At 38.5% G+C, this 27,545-nt stretch overlaps 3 protein-coding genes across 7 annotated transcripts in view; 2 read left to right on the top strand and 1 right to left on the bottom strand.

The window, feature by feature from the left end:
• Positions 1–15: 15 nt before the first annotated feature.
• On the bottom strand, positions 16–11,070 carry FBXO43 (F-box protein 43). Its single transcript, XM_006192814.2, has 5 exons — positions 10,949–11,070; positions 7,439–8,925; positions 4,882–4,984; positions 746–949; positions 16–640 (listed from the first exon to the last, which is right to left on the bottom strand). The coding sequence occupies exons 1-5, from the start codon at positions 10,949–10,951 to the stop codon at positions 392–394; spliced, it is 2,046 nt and encodes a 681-aa protein (XP_006192876.1). The 5' UTR covers positions 10,952–11,070; the 3' UTR covers positions 16–391.
• A 4,532-nt stretch (positions 11,071–15,602) lies between these two features.
• Positions 15,603–18,333, top strand: POLR2K (RNA polymerase II subunit K). Of its 3 annotated transcripts, none has more exons than XM_032468266.1 (4): positions 15,603–15,670; positions 16,363–16,428; positions 17,292–17,384; positions 17,901–18,333. In XM_032468266.1, exons 2-4 carry the CDS (start codon positions 16,368–16,370, stop codon positions 17,921–17,923), a joined length of 177 nt encoding a protein of 58 aa, XP_032324157.1. In that variant the 5' UTR covers positions 15,603–15,670; positions 16,363–16,367; the 3' UTR covers positions 17,924–18,333. The 3 variants fall into 3 exon arrangements, with proteins under 3 accessions (XP_032324157.1, XP_032324155.1, XP_032324156.1); XM_032468264.1 differs by having other exon boundaries at positions 15,617–15,699; XM_032468265.1 differs by having other exon boundaries at positions 15,634–15,699; positions 16,350–16,428.
• A 2,400-nt stretch (positions 18,334–20,733) lies between these two features.
• SPAG1 (sperm associated antigen 1) overlaps positions 20,734–27,545 on the top strand; it is a 69,476-nt gene continuing 62,664 nt past the window's right edge. The window contains exons 1-5 of one of the 3 annotated variants that reach the window (XM_032468261.1): positions 20,734–20,847; positions 21,171–21,323; positions 22,583–22,700; positions 23,799–23,940; positions 25,632–25,791. In XM_032468261.1, the coding sequence (XP_032324152.1) occupies positions 23,801–23,940; positions 25,632–25,791 (300 nt within the window). In that variant the 5' untranslated portion in view covers positions 20,734–20,847; positions 21,171–21,323; positions 22,583–22,700; positions 23,799–23,800. Of the gene's footprint in view, positions 20,848–21,170; positions 21,324–22,582; positions 22,701–23,798; positions 23,941–25,631; positions 25,792–27,545 lie in introns of those variants that run through there. The other 2 variants (XM_032468262.1, XM_032468263.1) reach the window with 2 other exon arrangements.

Raw genomic sequence — 27,545 nt, 5'->3', positions numbered from 1 at the left:
CAAAAGCCATCTGTCTCAAGTTCAAAATTTTAAAAATTATTTGGAAAATTATTTTTTGAAAGTGAAGAACATTTCAACATAGGGTGATGAAATGCACAATCTTTTAATGTTATACAAAACAGTTATATACATATATACGATAACATTGAAAATTCTTTATTTAAAAACACTGTTATTAAAATGAGTAAAAATGACATAGTAAAATAAAAATTTTCAAAACTCACCACTTCAAAGAAAACAATGACATGGATTAGAATATATACAAAATAGGAAATAAATCATCATCTGTCATTAATGGGAAGACTTGCATGCTTTCAAAATATTCATAATTTTAAGTCAGATAAACAAAAGTTGCTTAGGGGAGGATGCTTCTTTTATATTTAAAGTCTCTTTAGAGGCGTTTTAGATTCCGCTTACTCTGGGCACTTCCTGGAAGAGCATCTTTTCTATTTCTTGGCCTTGCTGCTCCTCTACTACATTCTTCAGACCCATGATAAGCACACAAACATAACACACAAAAGTCAAAACCACAGGCGGTGCGGCTACACAGTCCCCTTTTCTTATAGGGCTGGTACTTAGCAGGGGACTGGCACCTTGGGCAAGGTTTTAATGCTTCATCAATAAAAAGTGTTTTGGCAACCTGCGGTGAAAGCACACACACTAAATCTCCCGGTTTCACACACAGCGTTGCTTTATTTCAAACTCTGTAAACACTTATTTCTAATAACTTATAGTACATACTTACCTTAACATATTCTTCCTGTTTACTACTTAAGGGAGTAACAGCAGAACTTGCTACAGGTGTCAAAACTTCTCCCCAAGGAGAAAATGTTGAAATTTGTTCTCTCTGAAAACCTGGTGTCCTAGCCTGTGCTTGCACAGATCTTAAAGCTGATCGATTTAAAACATGGAGCCGAGTGGCAGCATCCTCAACATTTAATACAGCCCCCTGCGGTAAAAGACAAGAGGGTCAACACTGTAACAGCAAAAGATCCCGGACAGCTTTACAATGCACGTGTATTCGAATGTTTGAAAGTGGTTTGACACCACTAGGAATTTCTCCCTAAACCATCCCTTTCTAGAAAAAAAATTTTCTCTCATCTAGCATTTAGAAGTCAAAGAAATATAAAAAGAAACAGATAAAACAATAAATGCTAGCTTTGAGTTTGCAGGATGTGTTATTTTTTTCTGTTTAAGGCATGGGTCTGCAAACTTTTCCTGAAAAGGGCCAGATAGTTGCAAGCTACTCAACTGTTTTGTTTTTCTCTTTTCCTTTAGCAAAATGTAGCTGTAGAGGTAGAGGTACATAATTGAAGGAACAGGGTTGTGTTTCAATAAAACTTACTTTAAAAACACAGGTGACAGACAGGATTTGGCCCACGGACTGGAGTTTACCAAGCTCCCTTTCAAGCCAAAGTCTAAGTAGAGATGAATCTTTCCGAAGTTTGCTATGGGACATAATTCGAAGGTTTCTTACCTTAGCGACACATCAGAAGAATAATGGGTGTGATTAGACCATGAAACCCAATCTGTTTGGCTGGTTTTCACAAATACCAAATACTTACAATACTTGTAAATACCTGATTAATTTTTACCCTTAAGTTTTAAAAAGCTTTGATATTTTAAGAGGAGAAAAACATCTCTTATTTGAACTGGATTTCCACATGACTCAAATATTTAGCCAAGAAATACTCTCAATGAGTAATCCTTATAGCCTTCTACTTTGTTAAAGTTGGGAATGAGAAAAAAAAATAGTAAGTTTTTTTTTTTAATAAATTGGCATTCTTAACCAATTATCAAAATAAAATGTACTACATGTGAATTTCCTCAAGGGTCCAGCTCTAATTGCTTCCTCTCCCTTGATAGTCTCCCTTTGCCACAACTGGCCCCTAACAGCAGGAGAGCTAAAACATGAGAAATTATAGTCAGATAAGTATAGGAAATGAGGCTAGCTGGTCACGAAAAATTGTGCAATGAACAGTTTAACAACATATGCATAAGTGTAATGGATGAATATTGGTTTTCAGAAATTAGAATGGATTCGGTTAAACTTACCTAAGGACTCAATATGTCTCTTTATATTACATTTTAGAAATGATTTGCAGCCTAGGCCAGAAGCACATGACTTAAGAGCACGCTAAAAGAACACACCCATTGGATATCGATGCAGTTGGCAAACACAGTGATGAGGCGTGCACCAAAAAATCAATAGAGATATATTGCTGAAGCAAATTTCAGCCACAGAAGAAACACTCCTCCATTTAACAAATATTCATAAGACACCCAATAGCTGCCGAGTGAATCAAACAGTCTAACTCCTGTCCTCCTGGACCTTAAAACATGTGCTGCTATCTCTGAACAGCAGAAGGCTCAACAGTCATCAAAGGCACGTGTTCGTGAGCAACAACATGTTTCAAAATATAGTCATCATCACGTTTCCAGAAAATATTTAAGGGTAAGAGTGGAGCCGCCTTATTGTTGTTCATTTCCATGTTTATAAGAAAACAGTGAGGACTACAGTAAATTAAGAAATTTAATCAAAAAGGTGTGATCTTCCAATTTTTATGGTCATTCTCATTTTGCAAAGCAAACATAAAATTGAGATCCTATTACACGTAGTTGGTCTGTGCATTTTAATTTCACACATAAGGAACTTTCAGTGATGCTATACAAGCCTGAGGAAAACCACCAAACAATTTTGTTTTACACTTTTTCTGTTTCGGTCAATGATACACACTTGGATAGTTCAGGTAGAAAGCAACCAGTCCATTTCGGAATAAGAGGGCAAAGGGCACCAGGAAGATTGTCTCTGAGAAAAAGAAGGAACCGTTAGAATACCTGATTTATTCAGACTTACACAGAGGAGATTCCAGTTCTGGTGGATAATAGGAGATGAATCAGGGATCTGTACAGAGAAAACACTAAGCAAAAAAATAAAAAAAAAAAGAAAGAAAAAAAGAAACTGGGCAATTATTAACTGAGGAAAAAAGTTATATAAGAAAGAGGGTACAATAGATACAATCATAGTTTACTACATGTTACAGCTGTCAAAAAGTCATAATAATCTCTACACAGTCTTAATAATGTTAGCACCCAATTCAGACTTGCTCCCAAATGACGGTGGAGTTACCTTCATAAGACAGGAGGAAGGATTTCAGAGGGAGAGGCAGGTAAGGTGCGGTGAGAGGTTAGAGAACTAAGCTAGTCCCTCTATAGAAACAAAACAAGAAACAGCAGTGAAGCCATGCTGTTTGGAAACATGGAGGTAAACCTCAGAAGGAACAACTAAAGAGTTCAAAGTGATTGCTTTGATGAGGCAAGAATCAAGAGTGTGAAGGGACAGGGCAGGAGAATGTGTGTTCTCAGCCTCAAAGTCCAATTTAACATTTTAAACCAGGTACTTGTTTTTATTTTTAAAAATTAAAAAACAAATAAATATAGGAAAAAAGCACAAGTAAGGAAAAGGTATAGTCCTTTAAGAAACCAAGTTTAAAAAATAGTGGTAGCTAGCACATGAGGGTAGAATACTGTATCTGGAATTACCCAGAGGTTGCCAACACAACCACATGCTTCTTTCACACAGGATGTAAGGAGGATGTGGAACTAAAAGTTTAATATTAATAGGTACTTGCTTAAAAATTTGGTTTTTTTTTTTTTTTTGGTCTGTCCTTAGCATGTAGGGCAGCATTCTAAAACTTAAGAATTTTATTAAGAGTTAATAATTAAGAAAGCAATTAATGCCTTCACTATTATAAGCTCCCAGAACCAAGCACTGCAGCAGTAAGTAGCCAAGAGCCGGGAATAAGTCATGAAGGATTACCACAGGTGAAAAGGGAAAACTTTTCTTCAAATAAAATGGAAAGGCAACGTTTTAGTTCATAGCAGTCCCTAATATTTTCTTGGAATGAGAAACGCCCCAATCTGTACCTGGGTATTCATGTTTGTCTATGCCGTGCTTCATCTCAATTATTGTATTTAGTCAAAGTATAAATTTACTTATGTTATTAAACACTTTTTACTAGGACAAGGATAAGGAAGTTAACTCTCAGAGTTTCTTTGTTACTGATGTCTAAGAAAGGCCTAAAAGTTGAATATACAGTAAATACGGGTGCCAGAGTCATCAGGTGCTGTTATGCATAGTGTCCCCAGAAAGAATTAAATCAGCTGTAGGACTTCTTGTAATTTCAAAGCTGGACCTCAAGTCTTCAGGGAATACAGGTTTATGATGCGTTACGAGGACTAATCTGCCACGCTCACGCACCTCCAGGCCTTCATATATGCTCCTCCCTCTGCTGAAACAGCGTCCTCACCTGGCTAATGCTAACTCATTATTCAGGTCTCAGCTGAGATGCACTTTTCTCTTCTCTTGATCCCCAAGTATCAAACACTCCTTTTAAATGTTCCAATAGAACTACGTCTGGGCTTCCCCTACCACACCTGTGTTGTAACCACCTGTTTATACCTGTATCCCCCACAGGATATGAGCTCCAAGAGAGCAGAGAGCATGTCAAAAATGTTCTCCTTTGTAATCTGAGTGACTGGCCTATAAGATCCACTCAAAAGACTGGATAGAAAATGCTACAAAGATGCCTAATGACAAATAGGATCCAGCATATCCTAATCGAGTGGTGTTCAAATTCTGCTAACAGCAGATACACTTAAACAACAACAAAATCCAGCAAGACGTTCTTGGCATCACTCAGTCTACTCCACTTACAGACTGGCTAGAAATGGAGTTTGGGGAAAATCAAGAGTTTACAAATGAATGTTGGTAAATGGTGAGGTTAAAAGATAGCAGGAAAACCAAATTAGGTTGTCCAGCAATTTGGGGCTATTAGGTATTTATACAAATCCAGTTTATAATAGTATTACATACATTACCTCAGAATCCGTTTTCAGTTGTGTGATATGAAATTTCCTCCTCCGATTTGCTTTTTTATCTTGAACAATAATTTCACGCCAATTTCTACTCACTTTCCAAACACTGTAACAAAAAGATCAGTCCTAATATTGTATATATTCCACAGAATTAACATTTTTTATACATAGCAATTAATAAGAAAAGCTCATTTTAAAGATTTTGGATAGTTAATTTAAACCTAAAAACTTACAATAAAAATATTACTTGATCTGCCTAGTTGTGAAAGAATACTTCTTAAAATAAAAATATTGAAACATACCAGCACCATATTACTATCTTATAAACGGTTAAGGAAAAAACAAAGTTTCATATAAACTTGATATAAGTCCACTGGGAAACTGATTAAGAGGATTTAACTTAAACGTGATACCAAGATTAAAAAATGTGGAACATGACATGCAGCAAATGATTATCATCTATAGTGCAAGAGATTTTTGTAAATTTCTCCTCTTATTGTATTTAACAAATTTGTCGTTTTGATTAAATAAACACAAGAACAATCAATCCTTTGCTGCAAGTACTAAGTACCAAATACAGTTGATCCTTGAAAAACATGGGTCTGAACTCTGTGGGTCCACTCACGTGTGGGTTTTTCTCACTAGTAAATACTGCATGGTCCCTCATTGGTTGAATCCATGGATGGGAAACTGTGGATGTTGAACCTTGAATATGGAAAAACCTCAGCTATGCAGGGTTGACTATAAATTATACAAGGATTTTAGACTGCATGGTGGAGGCTCAGCACCGCTAATCCTTGGTTGTTCAAGGTCAATTGTAATAAATATTATGGGCAGCACTACGAAGTTCCTTTTTTATAAAACAAAGTTTATGAGAATGAAACAACTAAAGAAAAAACACAATTTATATCCAGTAATATACTTACTTATCAATAACTTTGACTACATTAATTATTAAAGAAAAGCTAATCCTTCAACTGTTAATCCGGTCTTTTTTATTACTTTAACTTAACAAGTCACTCAAAGTGAGTAACGTCAGGAGAAGGTTGAAAACAAGTCACTTGGTATGGAGAGCCCCAGGTTATACTTGAGTTGTGAACACTCCCTAAGCAGATACATGTGCCTTGTAGCAGATAGATGGAAAATAGTCAGAAAGTCACCCGTTAATGGGGAAGAAATGAACTACATAATTGCGTATTCGCCCCTCAGCTATTTCAGCTGACTAGTCTCTCACATTACCGAGAATAAGCACTGCCAACATCACACATGCATGCCACAGTACAAATGCAATAAATTTGGAGGTATGGACAGGAAGGGCAATTATTGAAATATGACTGAATATCATCTGCTCCCCCAAGTGAGCACCCAAAAGTGTCACCCAAGTTTTTATTTTAACTGGTCTGTATCCAAATACTCCAGTATATAAAAATAAAACTCCAATATCTCAGCCATCTCCTTTATTTTTTTTTTAAAAATAATGTATTTCATTTGAACATTTTCTCTTTTTTTGAACATTTTTTATTGATTTATAATAATTTTACAATGTTGTGTCAAATTCCAGTGTAGAGCACAATTTTTCAATTATACATGAACATATATATATTCATTGTCACATTTTTTTCTGTGAGCTACCATAAGATCTTGTTTATATTTCCCTGTGCTATACAGTATAATCCTGTTTATTCATTTGAACCTTTATTTAAAGGCACAAGCATATATGTCATTGATCTGCTTATTATCCTACTTGGGTTACACCAAATATATTCCTGATCAAGCCTATTCTGAGAAGCCTTAACCTTAATAAGAGTCTGTGGGACTTAGAAATCAGATGGCTCAGTTGTAGATCTGGATCTATTCCTATCTCCTTGAGTGACTACTGGCAGGCCACTTAACTTCTCTGGAGCTCAGTTTCTGCATCTGCAAAATATGTGACAGGACTAGATATTTCAGAAGACTTCCAGCTATGAGATTCTCCAATTCTCCACAGTAGCCTACAATTAATTTATGGGGAAAAGGTGAAGAAGGGCTTTAATGGAAGTAGGGGCCACAAAAAGAGCAAAGACTCTATGAACCAAACTCTTGACATCTACCTGTTACAGAAGAGGTTCGCTACCTCCAAGAGGTTCCCTTGGATGCCCTGCCCCAACACCTTGCAGAAATCCTGTTCCACATGACCTCCCTCCTTCCTGCTCAGGGCATACCCAAGGGGCTTGTCTTCTGATAGTCCTGTGCTTCCCAAAATTGCCAGTATAAATGCAGTCTCACTGTAATTTTTGTCACTTTAGTTAGTTCCCAGCCTCAATTCTCCTATATATGACTTCGTTTCTTTCATTATTAAGCAGCATTCAATATACTGAAATTTCTGTGACATTTCTGTGACACTGAAGAATTTCACTAAATCACCTTTGATAAAGTATAAGGTAACCAAGGTAGAGATAATAAAACAAAACAAATTAAAAAAAAAACCCAGGGTGATTACTCAATTAGCAGAAAAACTTTCCAACTTAAAAAAAGAAAGTGATAAAAGGCAACTGTATTTCAGAAAAAAAAAAATTCTTACCTGCACAGGCTTTCTACAGTCAAAGAGTCCAAAACCACAGCAAGAATATGCTTTAAATTTCTGCATTTTAATTCTGTTAAGATGTCCAGTTTTTCTATACCCATTTTCTTGCCAATCAGTCCTGCAAGTACACGCTGTAGTACAGCTATTCTCTCCCCGTCCCTTTCTTCTAACAATTCATGGGCACCATTTTGCTGGAATCTTTTCCTTTTGCTTTTCATAAAGAGCTCATGCATTAATTGCAAAGCTGGGGTCTTTGATAAATTTGGAAAGCTTAAAATCAAATCCTCACTCTTATTATCACTGCTTGGCTGACTCTCTGAGCTGTCTGAAGCCACCGCTGGTGTTGTTTCAGGACCAGAGTGGTTGACCAGCTGTTCTTCTTCTGTCTCTGATTGTGAGCTTTGCTCTCGAAGGGTGGACAGTCTTCTCAACCTTTCAAGATGCCTTGACTTCCTTACAGTGTCCCCAACTTTGAGAGCTCCATTATGTTTTTGAAGTAGTTCTTGAAAAGAACCCTCTTGGTCAGAGAGGGAATCTCCTGATTTATCCAAGCAAAGAGAGTTAAAACCACTGTCTTCGGGTGTTGAAATGTTGCGTCTCACTTCAGTTGAAGGAGTAAGCCTTTGACTTGCGGTAAACTTAATATTTGCTACAAGATTACTTATTGGAGTCACAAATATGTCTTCATCTGTTCCATATGTTGTTCCACTAACAGAGGAGCCCAGAAGTTTGGGATGTGTATTCTCATCGTTAACACATAGACTGCTATCACTGAAGTCATGTGTGAAAGAATCTTTAAAACCACTGCCCTGAATTGGAGATATACATTCAACTTCAAATAGGCTACCATTATCTTTGGAATCATCAACTGTGGAAGTTTTCTGTTGAGAAAAATTAAGCCTCAATTTTTGACTGCTGGAAGTTGCTTCTTCTGTTTTCAAAGTGCTATTAACTAAAGAATTGAAATTATTTTGCCTTGACAAACCTGAAGCAGTGCTTGGAATATTTTTGTTTAAATTGGGAACTTGGCTTATACTACTTTCAAGAGAACTATTTTGTGATTCAAAGTCCCCCTTTAGAAAAGAGAAAGATATGTCCAATCTTCTGCGCAGTAAAAATTTTTTTCCACTGACTTTAGGAGTTTCGCAAAGTTCTGGAGTTTTATCCTTTTCCTTTCTAGGGAAGACAAATCTTACTTTTTGAGTCGGAGACTCTAAATTAGGTGTTAAGGCCAGGCTTGAAGTTTCAGGATGTTCATGGATTAATGTTGAGCCTTTTTCTTTCTTTCCAAAAAATTCTTTATCTGTATTATCAAAGCTGCAAGATTTTAACAGCTCACTGTAGCCACTATCTTGAAATGAACATATGGAACACAAGTCTCCAGAGCTGGAGTCCTTGACATTGACAATAGGAGAGTCTACCTCATTTCCTGCTCCAGTGCCAGCTTGACCTGAATGCCTTTCTGACATCTTCAAAACCCGTTTCTACAAAGTGAAAACAAATTTTATTCTTACTTTGAACAGCCTGGCAACTTACACCAAAATACGCTACTTGTTATGAGCACAGATAATACTGGAAAATTTTAACGGCAATAAAAAAGTCACCTTAAAAACAAATCTACTCTACAATATACTCATGTGTATCTTACTTAAAACAAGGTTTTAACATTATAAAAAACAAAATTTCCAGGATATAAATATTCAGAGATTAACTGATTAAGCATGGTTTAGGCACCATGCACAAATATTTCCTGGAAATACATTTGAAGAGAAAAACCTCTCATGGCATCATTTTTAGATGATTTTATTACCTTATGACTTCAACAGCACTGGAGTAAATTAATGTAGTTTTAATATTCTAGCACATTTGTGCTGGCCTATATCTAGTCGGCTGGATATTTCCCTTCAAATTTCTGGGATGTAAATATAGCTACTTAAAAAAGTCTATATATGTCTTTGGGAAATGGGACAAATGAGTGCTGCCACTGCACTTAACTGCAACTTGGCTAAGCAACTCCAGGATACTGTTATTCATACTTGTAACACAGGCCTGTCTCAGAAATCCAGTCCTCATGACCACTGACAAGGTCTGAGTTCCCAACTTTCATCTTCGCAAAGACTCTTCAGCTCATTGATAAATCACTAACATACTCTTCTTGAGCCAACCAAAATCATCCACTGCCCCACAAACATGGGGCCATTTCAAACCTGGCATGTTACACTCATTCATATCTCATCTCCTAAATATTTTGAGACATAAGGTCAAGTTGCAGGCTTGAATTCAGAGTAAACTGGCAAATATTTGTGGACAACCCACCCTTTATAATATATTCTTGAACTTGCAAATAAAAATTCAAGTAAATTACTTAAAGAAGAAATGTGATTCACTAATTATATTTGTATGGAATGACACTAGGAAATATTTTACTCTTTAACTTTTTCAACAGTATCATTACATTCCTTCTTTTTAGAAACTTGAATTAAATCTTAACTCAAAGAATAAGAAAAAAAAGTTATAGTTTTTGATACTTCTCCAGATTATTCAAAGGATACTAAGAAAATTTTCATTCTTTCAAAGTTTTCTCCAGACCAAACACATGATTTTTCTCTATTAAAAGGATCCTGGGAAGATACATTTCAGTTGAGTACAACGGGAAAGTTATTTATGCTTAAGCTACATCAATTAAATATATAAGTGGATGAGACTTTATTTTTAAAACTTGCTACTCTAACCACAAAACCGAATAGTTTCTTTATGTCTAATGATCATTAGAAGGTCATTATTACTGGGCAAAGTATCTAAGTGTTTTTCAACCTTTAAACCTTATATTCCATTTTGGTAAATCTCATACATGTTCTCTTCTGATTTAGATCTCCCCGGATTGTGAGAACCATGGCTCTCTTCTTTGCATGCTTACCAGCCAAGATGATCAAACTTTGCTTTTTACAATTTGGATTATACTTTAATACAATTTTTGTTTTCAAAATATTAAATAAAACAGAATTTGTTTTCAAATTACACCTCCACTCATGAATATTTCCCCTTTCTGAGAATCATTCTATTAAAGAATAGTTTTCACTCCTGTCGTTTGGTGAACTTAGGTCGAGACTTTTTAAAAGTTAAACGTAACTATTCTTCTACTTCACCACCAGGTGTCTCACCATGATAGAATTTGGGAAACAGAGGCAAATGGTTAGAAACAAAAGTCGGGGTACAAATATCATTCTCTTCCCGCTAAAAACCACAGACCTCTTGCTTTAAACATACAAAAAACTATTTTTTTCCAGTTCATCTACACATTTGAAGTTGCCTCCAACATGCTTTCTGCGGTGTCATCATTTTCATCTTTCACATTTTCAACCCAAGATAAAAGGTTGAGAACATGTATCTCTATGATGCTCTTAAAAAAAAAAAAAGCACTGGTTAACTCAGAATAAAATACTTGTAATAACATAAGAACAAATTAGAACTAAATTTCCTTCATTTGTTAAAGTGGAAAAATCTTACCATCAGTAAATCTTGAGCTCTAGATGTCAATGTTCTGTAGGATTCCAAAAAAGAAAATTTCTCACTTTGCCTTTAAAATTCATACCAAAGTAAAACCACTTAAAGAGAAAACTTTAGTTTGAAAAAGTAATTGAAACGTGCAGTAGCACGATGCCGGCTAAAATTTGCAGGGTCCATAAACTACATGCTGTAGGGATTATTTCTAACACTCGAAACTGCCTAACTTATTTTGAATTTCCTCCAGCTTTCCAGACAACAGTAATTTTAATATCTTTGGTTTCTCCAGCTAGTCCTGGATCTGAGGAAACTCCCCAAATTCGGGTTTCCGACAATGCAGTGTAAGCTGCAGCGCTGTCATCTCCTCCCCCGAGGTGCCGTCGGCGGGCGGGTGGTTAATAGTCTCCCCAGGTTGTCAACTAGCCCGCCCGTCCCGCCGCGGACCCTCCCCGGGCCAGGCTGGGAGGGAGGCCCGGCCTGGCCCCGGGGCCCGGAAAGCCACCGAGCGGCCGAGAGTGGACGGGCGTCACCTGGAGCGGAGAGAGGCGGAAAGTGAACGGCGTCGGGGCGCCTCTCTAGTCCCAGCGCCCGGAAAGCAGAGAGGGCGCGGGGCCGGGGGACGCCCGGAGGCCCGCTAGCCGCCGCGCCCGCCCACCTGGACACCACGGCGCGGCCGCACCGACGGGGCCGACGGGCGGGGACACAGGCGGCTGCTGCTGGAGCGCCGGGGAGGAGCCGCGGCCTCGCCCCCAGGGATGCCCCGCTATGGCAACCCCCACGCCGGCTTCGCGTGGGGCCGCCGCGTTTCCCTCCTTCGGTTTGAACCGCCCGCCCCGAGTAACCGCTATGCGCCGCCCCGCGCCGCGCCGCCCCTCCCTCCCGCTCCGCGGCGCCCCCACCGGCCGCCCCGCGACGTGCAGGCCCCCGGCCCCTGCCTCCGCTGGATGAGGTCTGGTCCTCGCTTTTCCACCCTCAGAGGCACAGCGAGGGCTTCCTAGTTTGCTAGGCTTTTCCCCGCCCCATTTTAACTCTGGGGAACATTGTATGGAAGGGCTAATAGATCCTACAGCGGGATGCCATCAAAAATTACGTAGGAGAACATTCACTTGAAAATGTTTCCGGAGATGAAATTGAGCATGAGAAGCGGGTTACATAAACTGAATGACTCCTTTTAGCTTACAGATATACATAGCATAAGGTCTGAAAGGTATGACTAAGTTGGTTATAGCAACTCTAGATGAGATTATGCTTTTTTTTTTTTTTTTTTTTTTTTTTTTGGCATCTAAAATGGGATGTTTTATTTTATTTTCTGGCCAGGCTCCATCCTTTTGCTCTTGGCAGCTTCTTCCTTATCTCTTTTTTGTGGCTTCTTTTCTTCTACTTATTCCCTAAATAGGGCGTCCTGCCCAGCATTTTTCTTACTTTACCATTTTGTGCTTACCTAACTCTCAGAGCGACAACCATTGCTTTAAAGCCAGTAACTGCCACTGCTACGACTCTCCTCCAACAGGCCATTTCTCCATCTGGATGCCCCTTAGATATCCTAAATGCCATATATCCAAATCAAACTCACTAACAATTATTAATCTCTGACTATGTGCCAATTCCTGGGCTCAGTACTGGGAATACAAAGATAGACACAGCTACCCTGAATGCTATAGAATGTGGTAGAGGAATGGTAGTAGCGCAAAAGAAAGACGGATCAACTAACCCTACGCCAGAAGAGGGGCCAGAGCTAACTTTAAAAAGGCTGTGACATGAGATGGATTTTGAAGGACGAGTGGCAGTTTCAAAGACAGATAACAGGTGATTCCAAACTCAAAATGTGCAAGAGCAGGAAAACTGAAACAGTTGGGCACACTAGAGAAACTAAACAATTTGTAATAGCTGGAAACTAAGAATTGTTTGAGGAAAGGGCAAAGAAAATTCTTGAGAAGGAGAAGAAACCAAGCCATGGAGAGTTTTGGATGCATATTAAGAGTCTGAAGTTTATCCTTTAGGCAATGCAGAGCATTTTAGAAAGACCACTCTGGTGGCAGAATGGAGGACAAGAGGAAGATAAGTGAGGGTGGCTTAGGAAGCTGCTGCATTACTCCAGAAGATAGTGCGGTGGGGGTGGGGGGGGTGGGGGGGAGAAGAACCTGGACTCACATTCAGTTGGCAGAATCAGCTGTATGGAGCAGGGGGTAAGGAACAAAGAGTACAGGTTTAGGAGAAAGTAAGATGAATTTAGTGTGAGGTTGTTAAGTTTGAGGTACCTGGAGGACTTATGGTATGGAATTGGTAAATTACACATTTTTCAAGACAGCAGCTCCTTGAAGCCTTCCTCACATGCTCAGGGAGAGTAAGTAGTGTTCTTTCTAGCCCCTCAAGCAAGTTTCTTTACAGTAAAGTCTCTATTTTGCCACTCCCTGCCCAGCACTTGCAATCCTCTGCTTTTGAATTTTCTCCATGCAATTTACCATGTTCTAAAATATATTATTTACTTATATTGTTTATTGTCTGCTCCCCACTACACTGTAAACAGGGCAGGAGATTTTGCCTATGGTTAAGTAAAATCCACATGACCTTAAACACCATTTAAACATTGCTCTTTTCTCTTTCTCTAGTTAATTTTTCTTTAGATATTTCACTATGACTGAAGAGTAAAAGAGCATATCATAGCTCCCTTTTATTCATTCAAAGAATAATTTTTACACCCCTCTCCCAAAAAAGGGCAAAAAGACACCTAGTTTCATGTAGCTTGCCCTAGCTTTACTCATATACCCCAAATTTAAGCTACTGAGCTGTATTTTCCTATTCTTTACCCATCACAGTCTTTGGCCTTTTCCCTTCCCTTTCCGTATTGGGTGTCATCCCATTACTGACCTCAGAATTCTAAAACCTGTATGTTTTCCACAGATCTAATGCTTCTTTTGGGGACCATCTGGTAAAACATAATGGAAGACTTTTCCATCGTGATATTCAAGCTATGCAGATATACTTAAATGAAAAGGAAAACAGATATTCAGGGAAAAAAATAGCAACTTGCATCTCCACAACCATATAATAAGGAGTTAAAAGCACTAGTATCCAAGGGCAAGACAACACCCTCATTAGTAGAGAGCAATGCAATGATATCTGGCATAGTGTAAATGCTCAAGAAAAGTTAGCTGTTACCATTGATAAGAGCTTCCACTGACCATGCTCCATAATGATCCTAAAACTACTGGTTCCTGCTGATAGGAAAGAGAGTGTTGGATTGGAAACTAGCCTCAACATGAACTCTTGTTGAAATTCTGGATCTTCTTGCTACAACATGTCTTTACCCTACCCCTCCGTAGGGTCCCAGGACCCATTGGTATTCTACATGTGTTGATCCATTCTGATATCCACAGACTGTGTTATGTGCCAGCATCATCTTGACACCTCAAGCTGGAGAGTCAGAATCCAGGTCAGCTTGCAATGATTAAAGTTCCTCTTTCTGGATAAGTCCACCATCTTTCTCTTATGATAATAATGGTTTTATCTAGTACTTCTTGGAGGGAATCTTATTTTGACTGTTCTATTGGATTACCTCTTCCCTTTGGCTGAGAGGAGAGGGACTTCAGAGGAGAGCTGATGGTCAAAATATTTATGTTCTATCTTAGCCTCTCTGTGGGGGAAAAAGCGGGACACTCCACTGTGTTTCCGGGAAATTTAAAAATTGGCATCTAGGAAGACTGGGAGGATCGAGTTAAAGCTCTCAAGTTGGTCTGTGGAGGTGCAACCAGTTGGAACCTCTTCTGGAAATGAAAGGTGAAGCTCTAAGTTTTCGAGTTGCTGGATGGAAGACCGGAAAGCAGCATAGCCTGCTTAATAAGAAACCAAAGTAGTGCATGTTGCAGAGAAAGAAATCTGCTTCTCCTATTAACTGTTAGTTATTAACAACTGGTTATTTCCTAAATTTTAATAACTTTTCTTCTCCCTCCTTTTGATGTAAGTAAAATATTTGCTGTGAAAGAAGCAAACAAATGTTGTGAACCCAACTGATACTCTCACAAATATTTTGAGCTTTTAAAGAACACGCCTCCACTGGGCAGGTCGTTTTGTTCTTCTGGGGAGGTATACATGGGACGAAAGGAGAGTCAGTGGACATTTACCACCACCTAAATCCCTTAAGTGGAAATAACTGATGTAGCTGCCCTCAAGCCCGCCTATGCTTTAAGCGAGTGAAAGGCACAGGTGAGAGGGATGATAGAAGTCTAGGCGAGAAAGGGTCAAAAAGGTAAAACGAAATTACACGAAGGATAGGGGGCAGTTGCTCCACTGCCCCAGCACAGGTACCAAACGATTTGAAATACATAATCAGTTAAGTCTTATTCTACGTGAAAATCAGCAGCGGAGACAATTTCTTTACGTTCCTGTTAGTAACGGTCAGTTTAGAATTCCAAGAGCACTTGCTCTTTGGGTTTCTCTAACCCTCCGTCCTCTTGGAAAAGTGTTACTTTCTACCGGCTTCATTTATCAGAAGACAAACCTCCTTGGATATAAGAAACTGCTAAAAATGCTCTGCTTTCCTGAAAACTATAAACAGCTACACACTTTTGCGCAGAGAGGTTAACATACAAAAACCCCGCCTTCACCGTTTGTGCTCAATCCGGGTTCCTCGGCCACGCCCTGGGCGGAAGGGGCGGAGACTCCACCCTGCATCATATGCTAGCGCCGGAAGCTGGAGGCGACACAGCGGCGAGCTGGAATCTGCTTGTAAGTGCAGAGAAGTTTCTCCGTGCTAGGTGGGTAGGGAATTGCCAGTTTGGGGTTTGTGGGGTGGGTATTTGGGCCAAAACTGGAAAGACACTAGAGGTTAAAAAGGTCCGGTGTCGGGTTAAAGTTGGGAGAGGCTGGGAATAGAGTTGATGCTGTTAGTCCTTTGCTTGGTTTCTTTCCGTTTAGCTGTTCAGCTGTTGGGAGTTGTTTCATTATTTTTTCCTTGGTTCGTAGGTTCCCGTGTTGAGAGATGCAATTTTTTGGTCCTCTCCTGCTAAAGTTTCGAGAAGTAGAACTTGTTCTTGTGTTAAATGAAAACGCGAATTTCCCAGTTAGGTCTAAATCTCTGTGCCTCTTAATAGCTGAATAATCCTGCCGAAACTAACGTCCGGAAACCTCGGTTTCTCCATCTGTAAAATAAGAGTATTACCCAGTAATATTGTTGTAAAGATTATAATGAAATAACGTGTATATATGAGATAACATGTTAAGTGTTTATTATTTCCAGTTTGGGGGTAAATGCGGGGATACGTTGTTTTTTGTTTCATCCTTTAGATCCACCCATAGGATTTGAAAAAAGTATAGATTAGGAATAGGGACCTTTTTACCTTTCCCTGAGGAGAATGAGGCCTGGTTGGATTTGTGAGGAGCGCCTTTGGGATAGTCAATATTTCAGTCTGTGATTTCAGGGACAATGGACACCCAGAAGGACGTTCAACCCCCAAAGCAGCAGCCAATGATATATATCTGTGGAGGTAAGAGTAGTGCTTACTTAAAGTAAGAGTATTTTACTTAAGTTTTTTTTTGTTGTTGTTGTTATTGCATTTATCTTTGTCTTAAAATGAGTCATTCATCTTTACAGTTAGAAAGGAGAACGCTTTAACAACCATTAAAAAAAAATCCTCTCGTTAAGATTTCACTTTCTCTCTTAGTGTTACTGGGAAAAGGAAAATAAGAATTACCTCGGTTCTTAGTCACCTGAGAAAAGAATTTTTAAGGAGAGACAAAAAGCGTGATATAAGCAAGATTTTTATTAGTGAAGTAAAAATAGTGAAAGATAGTACACCCCTGAGAATTGGGAGCGGACCAATCCAAGAGAGGAAAAATGGCGCTGTTCCTTTGTTTTTCCTGTTTTTATATCCTGGTTTCTTGATTGATTAATTGACTGACCGCTCAGGTTCCCTGCACTCTGGCACGCCCATCCCTTTTTGGGCAGGTTCATTGGGTCAAGTTATACCAAGTCCCCCTCCCATGAGCAGCTGTAGCGCTTTGATTTTAACTGGCTTCTTTTACTGTTTCTCATTGAGAGAAAGTAAAAATTTCTGGAGTCCCTTTTCCTGAATGCAGACACACTGCCATTTTCTGGGTTGTTCCTTTCCCCTTCCTCTCCCCCTGCACAGTCCTCATTTCTATCTAAACGTCCTAACACTAGGAAAAGTGCATTGCCCACCACTCTTTTTTTTTTTTTTTGACGCCCTTAGTATATTGGTAATAGCAACATACCCTTGAGATTGAGTATACATATTTTAGTGCTTTGAGTGAAAAGTATGGTAAAGATAATTTGCTTGTCTGTAATATTTCCCTTCTAGACATTGAATAAATGTGTTTTCTTTTCTAGAATGTCACACAGAAAATGAAATAAAATCCAGGGATCCAATCCGATGCAGAGAATGTGGATACAGAATAATGTACAAGAAAAGGACTAAAAGATGTATCCTTTTAACTGTGCTTTCTAAATATGAGCTAGGAGGAAGTGAAGAATAAGGCTTGGGTTGATAGTCAAAGACTAATTTCTGGTGAAAATGGTAACACTGTTTGAATTACCAAAAAAGGGGCATGATTAATTTTTATGGACCAGTATGCCAGTGTATAGGCCTGTGCTAAATAAATACTTGTTGATTTGGGTTTTCATAAGTGTATTTTTCAGGGATTCTATATTTAAATACTCATTCTTGAGCTTGAATTTGTGGACAAACTAAATTATACAAGGAGAAATACAGATACTGATTATGCTGCCTCATGGAAAAAAGGAGGCTTACAAATTAGCCAGAAGACTGAGAGCGTAGTAACAGTATTTTTTAAATCACTAAGGTGCCACCTTTAACAATGCTTCAGTGGTCTTTAGTGCACTGGTCTTTTGCATCATGGGAAGGGGATTAATAAAAATTAAAATAGTTTATATAATTTTAAACTACTTTTTTTTTGTCCTTAACTGAGTTTAATGCAGTGGTGGTTTTTGATGCTCGATGAAAGATGGAATTAAGAGGAATATCTTCATTTTGATTTGGATTTGCTGTTAATGTTGTATAGCTTTTGATTAGTTTACTGTATGAGTACAACTATATACACATGATTTCATTTAAAAAACGTTGTATTTAGGTATCTATTAATAGTTTATATAAAGATATTTTTTGTTCAGTTACATGATTTGTGGTTTTATTGTGTATGTAAACTAACACACAATGAAGGTTAAAAGTGCTTCCCCAAACTACACTTTAATCAAAACCTAGAATCATCTGAGGCCCTTGTTTAAAATGAAGTTTTCTTGGGCCCTCTAAAAGACTGATTAAGTAACTTCCTAAGAGACCACTGTTTTACATCACCAACTGTAAATTCTCCAGCATCATTCTATTCTGTATGGAGTATACCAATGTACTTAACTGTCAGTGTGCATACCTCATTTTGAGTTAGTTTTCATTTAGCTTGGCCTAGGCCTTTCTGTGTATGTATGTAATGCTTGACTATTTTTTAAATCTTGGGCAAGGGAAAAGAAACTTTAATGGTTGCTTTTTGTAGGGCAAAATCAACCCCAAGTAAAATGGATGAAATGGACTATTAAGGCAAGTGCAGTTTGCCAGGTGTAATCATTCATTAAGGTAAAAAATTCTGCTTTCAGGACATAAAAAGGAGTTGCTTTACACCGAATTATTGGATAAATGTTTAAAGCTTTTGCCTTGGTTTTAGGGATATGGATACTTAGATACTTCATCTGTTCCAGGAGTTCATCATTATGGAATGCCATATTGGCCTCTCTAATACTCATTTTGAAGATTAGATCTATTCCAGCTTTATTAATAGCTATGTGTGTCTCTGACATTCAAAAAATTAACTATGCTATTAAAAAAATGTTATTCTACCACTATCCTCAAATACTAAGGTCTATAAATTTATGTGCTATACAAAGCATTATTATGCTCAAAATTTGTACAGTAGTTCCTTGGTCCAGGTTTTCCTGGACTGTGGCTTTCATAATTTGGTAATTCTGCCATGTTCCTTCTTGACCTTGTTCTTTCTATATAAAAGAGTTCCAGTAAATAGCTATTTTTGATAGTACCCTAAACAAAACCGAACTCACTGGGCAGCGCTTGTTAATGATTCTGATTTCATCATAGGCCCTTTGCGTATTAGTAGTTTAATTGAATATTGTTATTTGGTTAACTAGACAGTGATTTGATGGGAAAAGTATTACCACTGGAACTCAAGACCATCATTTCAATCAGTTACTTACCCCTTGGTGTCCCCTTCATCTATAAAATGGATATAATTTTACTTCTTAACCTACCTGGACAGTTTTAAGAAAGGGTAAAATAGATATAAAATAGCTTTAAAAAGATCCTTTTGCATAGTGCTCGAAATATAAAAATCAGTAAATCTGAGCTTGAAGTTAAGTCATAACTTGTCCCCTACTAAACTGCTTACCAGTGTCTCTAGACATGCAGGTCCATCAGAAAAAGCATGGAAATTGGTTCACATCCAGCCCTGCTACTCAGTTACTGGCCAGTTCACTTCATTTCTTTTAACTTCAGCTTCATTGTCAAAGTTGAGGAATTAATGATGGTCAGAACAGTGCTTTGAGATTCTGAAGCTATCTTCAGAGATTGAAGTTAGGAAAAATTCAAAAATAGATGAAATCAGAAATGACCAATTCTAAGGAAGAATAAACTATCGCATAAGGTGAGAAAGTATAAGCTGAGAAGATGTAAGAACAAGTTGCCTCTTCACATATACAAATCCACCCACCCGACCCTCTGCCCAGACTCAAAAGATTTCTCCGTCTGTTCTGTAGGAATGGTCATTATAGGGGAAGCCAGTTAGGGGCCACTTGTACTAGTTCATGCTACCATTAACATGTAGTGATAGCTGTGGAGGGAGTGAGAAGTAGCTGGTTATGACATGTTTTGAAGTTGAGCTAACAGCTTACTCATGGGTTGGTTAGTACTTAAAAGAGTACTTAAACAGTATGGACTTTGGTGAAAGGCTTTGGGTCCATATTCCTACAGTGTCCCATGTTAGATGGCAGTGACTTGACCAGGATTCACTTTCCTTATTTGTAACATAGGCATGAGATAATAGCCCTACCTCAGAGGTTTGCTGCAAGATAAAATGAAATAATCCGTAAAAACTCTGAACCTAATAGATGTTAACTGTTAACACCTTTACTGTAAGTATTAGCATTTTCTGCACGGATTAGCTTTAGGGTTAGTCTCAGCTACTGGCCTTGCTGTCCTCGATACTCCTCAGCTTACCTTTTCTAAAATAGAAATTTCGTGGTGCTGTTCTGCTGAAAGTCCTCAGTAGCTTCTCATTTTGATAAAAACCAAACTGTTGGGAATAGTATATTTGGTCCTTGATAATCAGAATCCTTTCCTGCCTCTGTCACCACTTGCAACACACCTCTCAATCTTTTGGTTCTAAGGAAACATTTGCAGTTCCTTAAGCAGGTAACAGACCTTACTTCTTTCTTGCCTGTTCCTTTTTTCATGCTTTTCTCTCTGTAAGGACATTTTTGTGTGTTCTTCACCAGCATCAGAGTTTGGAGGTATTGCTTTATTGTCTTCTTGCTTTCAGTATTATTGAAAAGTCCAACGGTGTAGCACAGTTACAGTGTTTTAACTATCTGAAAGCGCGAAAGTGAGAGAGCTCACACTGCGCCTCTTATTTTTCGGCTTCTGTTCCTTTGTCCGGGTGAAGCTGGGCCTGCAAGGCCAATCAGCGGGGTGGCAGATCGGGGACTAGCCAATCATCCCGCAGATGCCCTAGTCCCCGCCCTCGGCGGTCAGCTGCATGCCCTTGGGTGCCCAGGCGGGGCGACACGCCCTTCCCTCGGTAACTGCTGGGCAGCGGGTAAAGTGTGCGGCTGCGGCCTCCTCTGCACGGCTTGGGCTCAGAACCAGGTGAGTCACTCCAGGCTGGGAGTAAATTACGTCTTCCCATCGCGATCCCTCTCTCCTCGAGCTGGCGTGAAAGACGGACCCAGTGGAGCAAATTCCCTGTCGGACTCGAGTGGGAGGGAGCATGTGGGATGGAACAATCTTCTTGGTCAGGGAAAACAAACTGGGGGCCTTTTGTTTCTCTTGGCCGACAGTGGCGCATGTTGGGGCGTGATGGAAACACGGGGGTTCTCGGGGGGTCGGCCAGCTGCCACCAGGCCTGGTGAACAGAGCCGGGGAATGGGGAGCAATTTCATGGGGTCCTAAGGGCCTCCTGACCGTTGCAGGTTGGCTGTAGAGCTCCCGGATCCCGGCCAGTCCCTGACCCCGCCGCCCTCGCGCCGAGCTGTACATAGAAACCGTTGCTACGGCCGGAGTTTGCCTTTTCCTTTCGGCCTCTGGCTGCAGGGGGCGCTGTGAATGCTGGAAAACGTGCCCAGGTGAAAGAAAACAATTTTTCGTGTTAACTAAACCCATCACGGTTTGCTTTGAAGGTATTACTGATAAACTGATTAGGAAACATGGGAAGTTGATGTGGATCAAGATGATGGAGAAAAAATTAAAACCAACTAGGACCAAAGTTATTCCGAATCAGAGACAAAAAGATTGCAAACAAACATGGAAGAGTTCTAAATAGGGCAAATAAAGTATTGTATAACTTATTTTGGGGAACATGAAGATTAACATTTAGTGGTCTTGAGAATGTATATCCTGCCAGAAAAAGAAAAGATGATTTTCAAAAAGGATTCTTAGAAACGTTATGAAATTCGTTTGATTAGGTAGGAGCTGTCTTTATCATTTCAAATGTTTTTCACTGTTATTTTATTCAAATCATGAAATCTCAAGAGTTGCAAGACTCCTTCAATTCGAGGTAATCTATTTCAATCCCATTAGATGCTTAAATCCCATCAGAGATCCTCCGGCTCTTTGGAAAAATTCTCCTAAAGACAACCCATTTTATTTGGGGCAGCATCAATAATTTAAAAATTCTTCACTTTCCTTCTTGTAACTTCTAGCCTTAAGGCTCTCCTTGTGATGAGAGACATTCATCATACTGGTTCCCTGGTGGTATGGTGTGAAAGCCATTCTCATTTCTCAGCTGGATTTCATCCAAAAGCTGACAAACTGTTACCTATTTTCTATACCCAAGTCAAAGCCAGCAGGGATATGGAGGAGATACTGACAGAGCATCCTCTTTTTCTGCAGACATTTGATATATGACCAGACTCCCAGAGGGCAGACACGGTGAAGGAGATACTAATGAGTTAGACCCATTGCTACTTCTTGTTTTAAAATTTATCCCAATATGTTTTAGTGCAGTGGTCTTTAAAAACTTTGACAATAACTCATAATAAAACTTTTTTTGCAACACGTGCACTGTATACACATATATTTATAATTCTCTTTGTATAGTCATGAAATGAAAGTTTTTACAAAACAATGTTTAATGGTGTGTGTTAGGTGGTCTGTTTTTATTGCTGTTCTATCATCATAAAACAATGCTGATTGCAACTCACTAGATTTATTTCATGGGTTGCCACCTGCAATTTGAAAAGCACAGTTAAATATGATGGTTAAGTATGTGGGCTCTGTAGTTACCTACTGAGATTGAGTTCTTCAGTTCACTACTTAATAGTTTAATGACTTTGAGTAGTTTATATGCTTGAAATGTCACCTTTCTTATCTGTATCTTTCTTAGGGGATATAAGACAGTACTCACTGAAGTGTTAGTTCTGAAGCTCTGAGATGAATAAAGTAAAATCTCTCACAATCTAGAAGGGAAGACAAAAAAACATAATTTGGATACGTTATAAGAGGTATGTATAAGGTGCCATTAGAACACAGATCTAAGAGCTGTTCATTGTGGGTAACTGGGAATGTAAGGAGGCAGGGAATGGGAAAGAGGGTGATGTTAAGGCAAGTGACAGAAAGGACATTATTTAAGTTTGTGCTGAATCACAAAATGATGGTTGTGATGTTAACAGCCAAAGTAGAAGGTCATTCAAATCAACATTAAAAGATATCTTAAAAAGCAATCTGAGCATTGAAAGGGATCACAGTATGCCATCCCTAGATAGGCCACTTTGGCGTAAGGATTATCTTGAGCTGAAGGCAGTTAAGAAACAGCAGCACTGGAAGAACTCTCTGCCCTCCTCTTTTCTGCCTAAAAGCAGGGCATAAATTTCCCTTTATGAAGGTGTCCCCTTCTCTCCTCTTTCCATACCAAGGCAAGGAGAACAACCCTTATTACAGTAGATGGACAGTTAGCACTTAGATGAGTCTGCATAAACAAACCTTACTTAAACAACCCTTATCTTCCATTAGTTTCTCCATATATTTACCTTCTCCTGGAAGCCAGAACTTTTGCCTTGTCTAATCACTTCTGCGCAGTTTATCACCCTCTGCTAAAATGGTATATACGTTAGAGAACCTACATAGGCCTAAAAGTTTCTTTGGGTTTTCGCTTTTCAATGAAGCCCCTGTGTGCATATAAAATAAATCTTTTCCTCTGTTAATGTCTTTTGTCAGTTTAATTTACAGTCCTCAGCTACTGAACCCAAATGACTAGAGGAAAAAAAATTTTTTTCCTCTCCCGCACCAAAATTTGCTTTGTCATTGTATTTCAACTTTGCTTAAGTGAAGATTAATTAAAATAACCCATGTACACTATATGGTAACTTAGCTTCATAAATGTTAACTGTTCTTAGCAGGGAGAGAGAATTTAAAATAAGTGGATTCCTCCTTAGAAGAGATCCTCCATCTCTTTTTATATGGAAATGAAAAACAAACATTACAGATGTACCTAGATGGTTATTACTATCCGAATTGAATATACATATATATATTTAGATTCATAATAGTTATGAGTATATATATAATGAGATTCATAATTATTTTCCTATATAATATTTCAGCCATGACTGCCAAAGATTATCCATCATTGTGGGGCTTTGGAACAACAAAAACATTTAAAATTCCTGTTGAACACTTGGATTTCAAGTATATTGAAAAATGTTCAGATGTTAAACACTTGGAAAAAATTCTTTGTGTGCTCAGGTAAGCATTTAAAAATCATTTCATATTTCAGTATACCAATTTAAATTATATTGTTGACTTCTGAAAGTCAAAGCTACATAAGAAATTTTGGAGCAAATTTTCAAATGTTGAGATTGTTGTTTTTGTCCATGATAGGTTCCAAATTAGTGGTTAGGAGGGTTCTGGCTAGGTCTGCTTCCAGCTTGAGACTTAGGCTAATTTATATCTAAGAGGGCATTTTTTGGCTTCCTCCCACTTCCTAGGAAAAGATAAAGCAGCCATTAGGAGGCCCCAGCTTACTCATAAAATTCTCTGGCACTCTCCCACTTCATACTACAGCCCACAAATGTGGGTGAGTCCCTGGGAGCTGTCACACACAGTATGCTGGGAGGCTAGGAGGTAGGACCTGGAGGCAGGGAATCCAGGCCTTCTCTGGGTAAGAGCCCTGTGGCCATGATTTTCAAACTTTAATATACACCAAAGAAGGTGGTTAAAAAAAATGCACATTTGAGGGCCCCTTTCCTAGAGATTCTGACTCAGGAAATCAGGAGTGGGGCCAGGAATGTGTGTTTTTCACAAGCACGCTGGCTGATCGGTGTGCAGGTGGTCAAGGGAACTCTCTACAAACAACACTGTTCCATGGCTGCCAACCTGTGCCACATATTTTGGGTTTTTTGAGGAGTTGTCTTTTGGAGTTGCAGTAGCACTTATGAGCACGAATTGCTCCTTTCTGGAACATCAGTAGTCTTCCTTTTGCTCAGTGGTTCTGTCTTGTCTTTCCTCTGAGGCCCTTCCTTATCACTGTGTCCTTTCCTTTTTCTTTCTCATCACCTTTAACCCCCTGTCCTTCCTGAGCATCCCTTGCTTGTCCTCAGCCAGAGTTGATGTATTATGTCATCATTTTCCCTTTTGTTTTTCTCAACATATAAGAACATTTTCATTTATATTTGGTCAAGAACTAATAAAGGAAACCAGAAGTTTGTAGGATGAAAGAGTTTGAAAGCCACAGTGATGTTGGTTCTAAGACATTTTATGAATAGCTAATTGTGTTCACTTGGAATTATTTTTTTCAATTTAATTTGAAAATGGGATTTATTTCTATGGTTCTAAAAATGTAAAAATGAATAGACTTCAAGGGGAAAAGATTGATTTTCCTTAAGAAAAAAAAAGCAAAAAAGAGCAGTGTGTCTGTTTAACTCTTCAAGGAAGGAATTCTGTTCCCTGAGTGGTAGAATTTAGAGGTGTGTTGTTCTGAACCATTCCTGTGCATTTTCTTCCCATCATTTTGAGGGGGAAAAAAATTGAGTGGCAAACAGTAACTCCGTGTTGGAAAGGAAGTCGGAAGTCTCACTCTTTGTGCTCCTCTAATAATGAATTTCCATTTATAAGTTTAAAATTACCTCACATACAAAATGAACATATGTATGTTAAAGAGGAGAGAAAATATTATGCAACTTTTAAAGGGTGCGATGAAAATTGGTGTCTTTGGTGCTCCTGTTTTCCTTCATCACATCACTCCATTGTTAGCAGATAGACGTGGAGGTCGTTCCAGAGGTGTGGGAAGGCAGCAACCCAGCCTTCATTCTTGTGCAGGGGCAGACCTTGAGATCCCCATGGAACCCCTGGGATCCATGGAACCCAGTTTGCAAACCACTGCTCTAGATGATCTCTAAATAAAGCAGTAACTCTAAAACTCTGAATTTTTTTTAAAGGTCTGGTGAGGAAGGATATTATCCTGAACTTACAGAATTCTGTGAAAAGCGCCTCACAGGCTTGGCTCCAGAAAGCAGAGCTTTGAGGAAAGATAAACCAGCAGCAACATCATCCAGTTTTACTGCAGAAGAATGGGAAAAAATTGACGGTGATATAAAGGTACAGGATAACTTCACTTTTTGCGACATTGTCACGAATATATATCTCCTTCACTTATCTGAAATCCTAGGCTTCTTATTTGTCAGTAAACGCCTTTTAGTGGTGATCACTGAGGTGGTATTGTTTGCTTCTTACACCCAGGAGAATATTGTGAATGTGTGTGTTTGTGGATTTGTTATGTGTGTGCGTGCTTGTGCATTTGTGTATATTTTAAATGACAATAATATTCCATTCTATGGAAGAATCACAATTCAGCCAGCATCTATAAAGAGTGCTATCCAAGCATGTTTGTTCATAAAGTTTTTTGGTACCACTCTGCTTATTTCCTAGGGATAAATTATTAAAATTCAAGTTTCTTGATCCAAAGATTTTAATATTTTTAAAGCTTTTGAAATGCATCTCTGTGTTCTCAGAAAGTTGGACCTTTGTACTCTCCCACTGGCAGTGTGTAAGAATGCCTGTTTCAGATACTCTTTGCTGGTTACTGTAGTCAGTTTTTACACTTTAAAATCAAATAGTTGAAAAAATTATCATACATAGTGTATTGTTTGATTACTAGTGGAGATAAATTTTTAATAGTCTGTCGCTTGAATTTCTTCTTTTGTTAATGATCTGTATCTTTACTGATTTCTTTTAATCAGCTTTATTGAGGTATAATTTATGTTCAGTAAGAATTAGCTATTTTATGATATTTTGCTGAGTTTTGACAAATGTATATAGAATATTTCCATTACTCCTAAAAGTTTCATTGTGTCCCTTTTCAGTCAATACTGACCCCATATCCTGGCTCCTGGTAACCACTGAACTGCTTTCTATTATTATACATTTACCTTTTGTAGACTTTGATATAAATAAAATTATGTAGTGTATCTTCCTTTGTGCCTGGCTTCTTTCACTTAGCATAATACCTTTGCTGTTCTTCCATGTTGTTGCATGTGTCCAGACTGCATTCCTTTTAATTGCTGAGTAGTGGTGAATTGCATGCTATCTCACAGTTTAACCATTTACCAACTGGTGAACAAATGCCAAAATGTTTTCTAGAGTGGCAATCAGTCCTGCCAATAATGGATAAAATTTCCAGTTGCTCTAGATCATGGTCAATACACAGTGTTGTCAGTTTTTTTAATTTTAGCTATTCTTTAAGTATGTAGTGGTATCTCATTGTGGTTTTCTTTTGCATTTCTTAATGACTAATAATGTTGAATGTCTTTTCATGTGCTTATTTTTCATCCGTATTATCTTTTGTGAAGTGTCTTTAAATTCTTTGCCTATTTAAAGGAGGACACTAATGAACTCATCTACAAAACAGAAACAGCCTTGCAGACATACTAAACAATCTTATGGTTACTGGGGTAAAGGGGGTGGGAAGGGATAAATTTGGAAGTTTGAGATTTGCAAGTGTTAGCTACTATATATAAAGATAGATACATGCTGCTATCCAGTTTTCCCAGCACCACTTGGTGAAGAGACTGTTTTTTCTCCATTGTATCTTATTGCCTCCTTTGTCAAAGGTTAATTGATCATAGGTCTGTGGGTTTATTTCTGGTTTTTATTCTGTTCCATTGATCCATATATCTGTTTTGATTACTGTAGCTCTGTAGTATTGTCTGAAGTCTTGAGAGGGTTATTCCTCTAACTTCATTCTTTTTCTTCAATATTGCTTTGTCAATTCTGGGTCTTTTGTGATTCCATGTACATTTTAGGATTATTTGTTCTAGTTCTGTGGAAAATGTCATGGGTAATTTGATATGGAT

The sequence above is a fragment of the Camelus ferus genome, chromosome 25 (assembly GCF_009834535.1).
Source record: "Camelus ferus isolate YT-003-E chromosome 25, BCGSAC_Cfer_1.0, whole genome shotgun sequence".
In the NCBI taxonomy this organism is placed as follows: Eukaryota; Metazoa; Chordata; class Mammalia; order Artiodactyla; family Camelidae; genus Camelus; species Camelus ferus.
The sequence above is the reverse complement of the archived record's forward strand: the minus strand, read 5'-3'. Positions and strand labels throughout refer to the sequence as shown.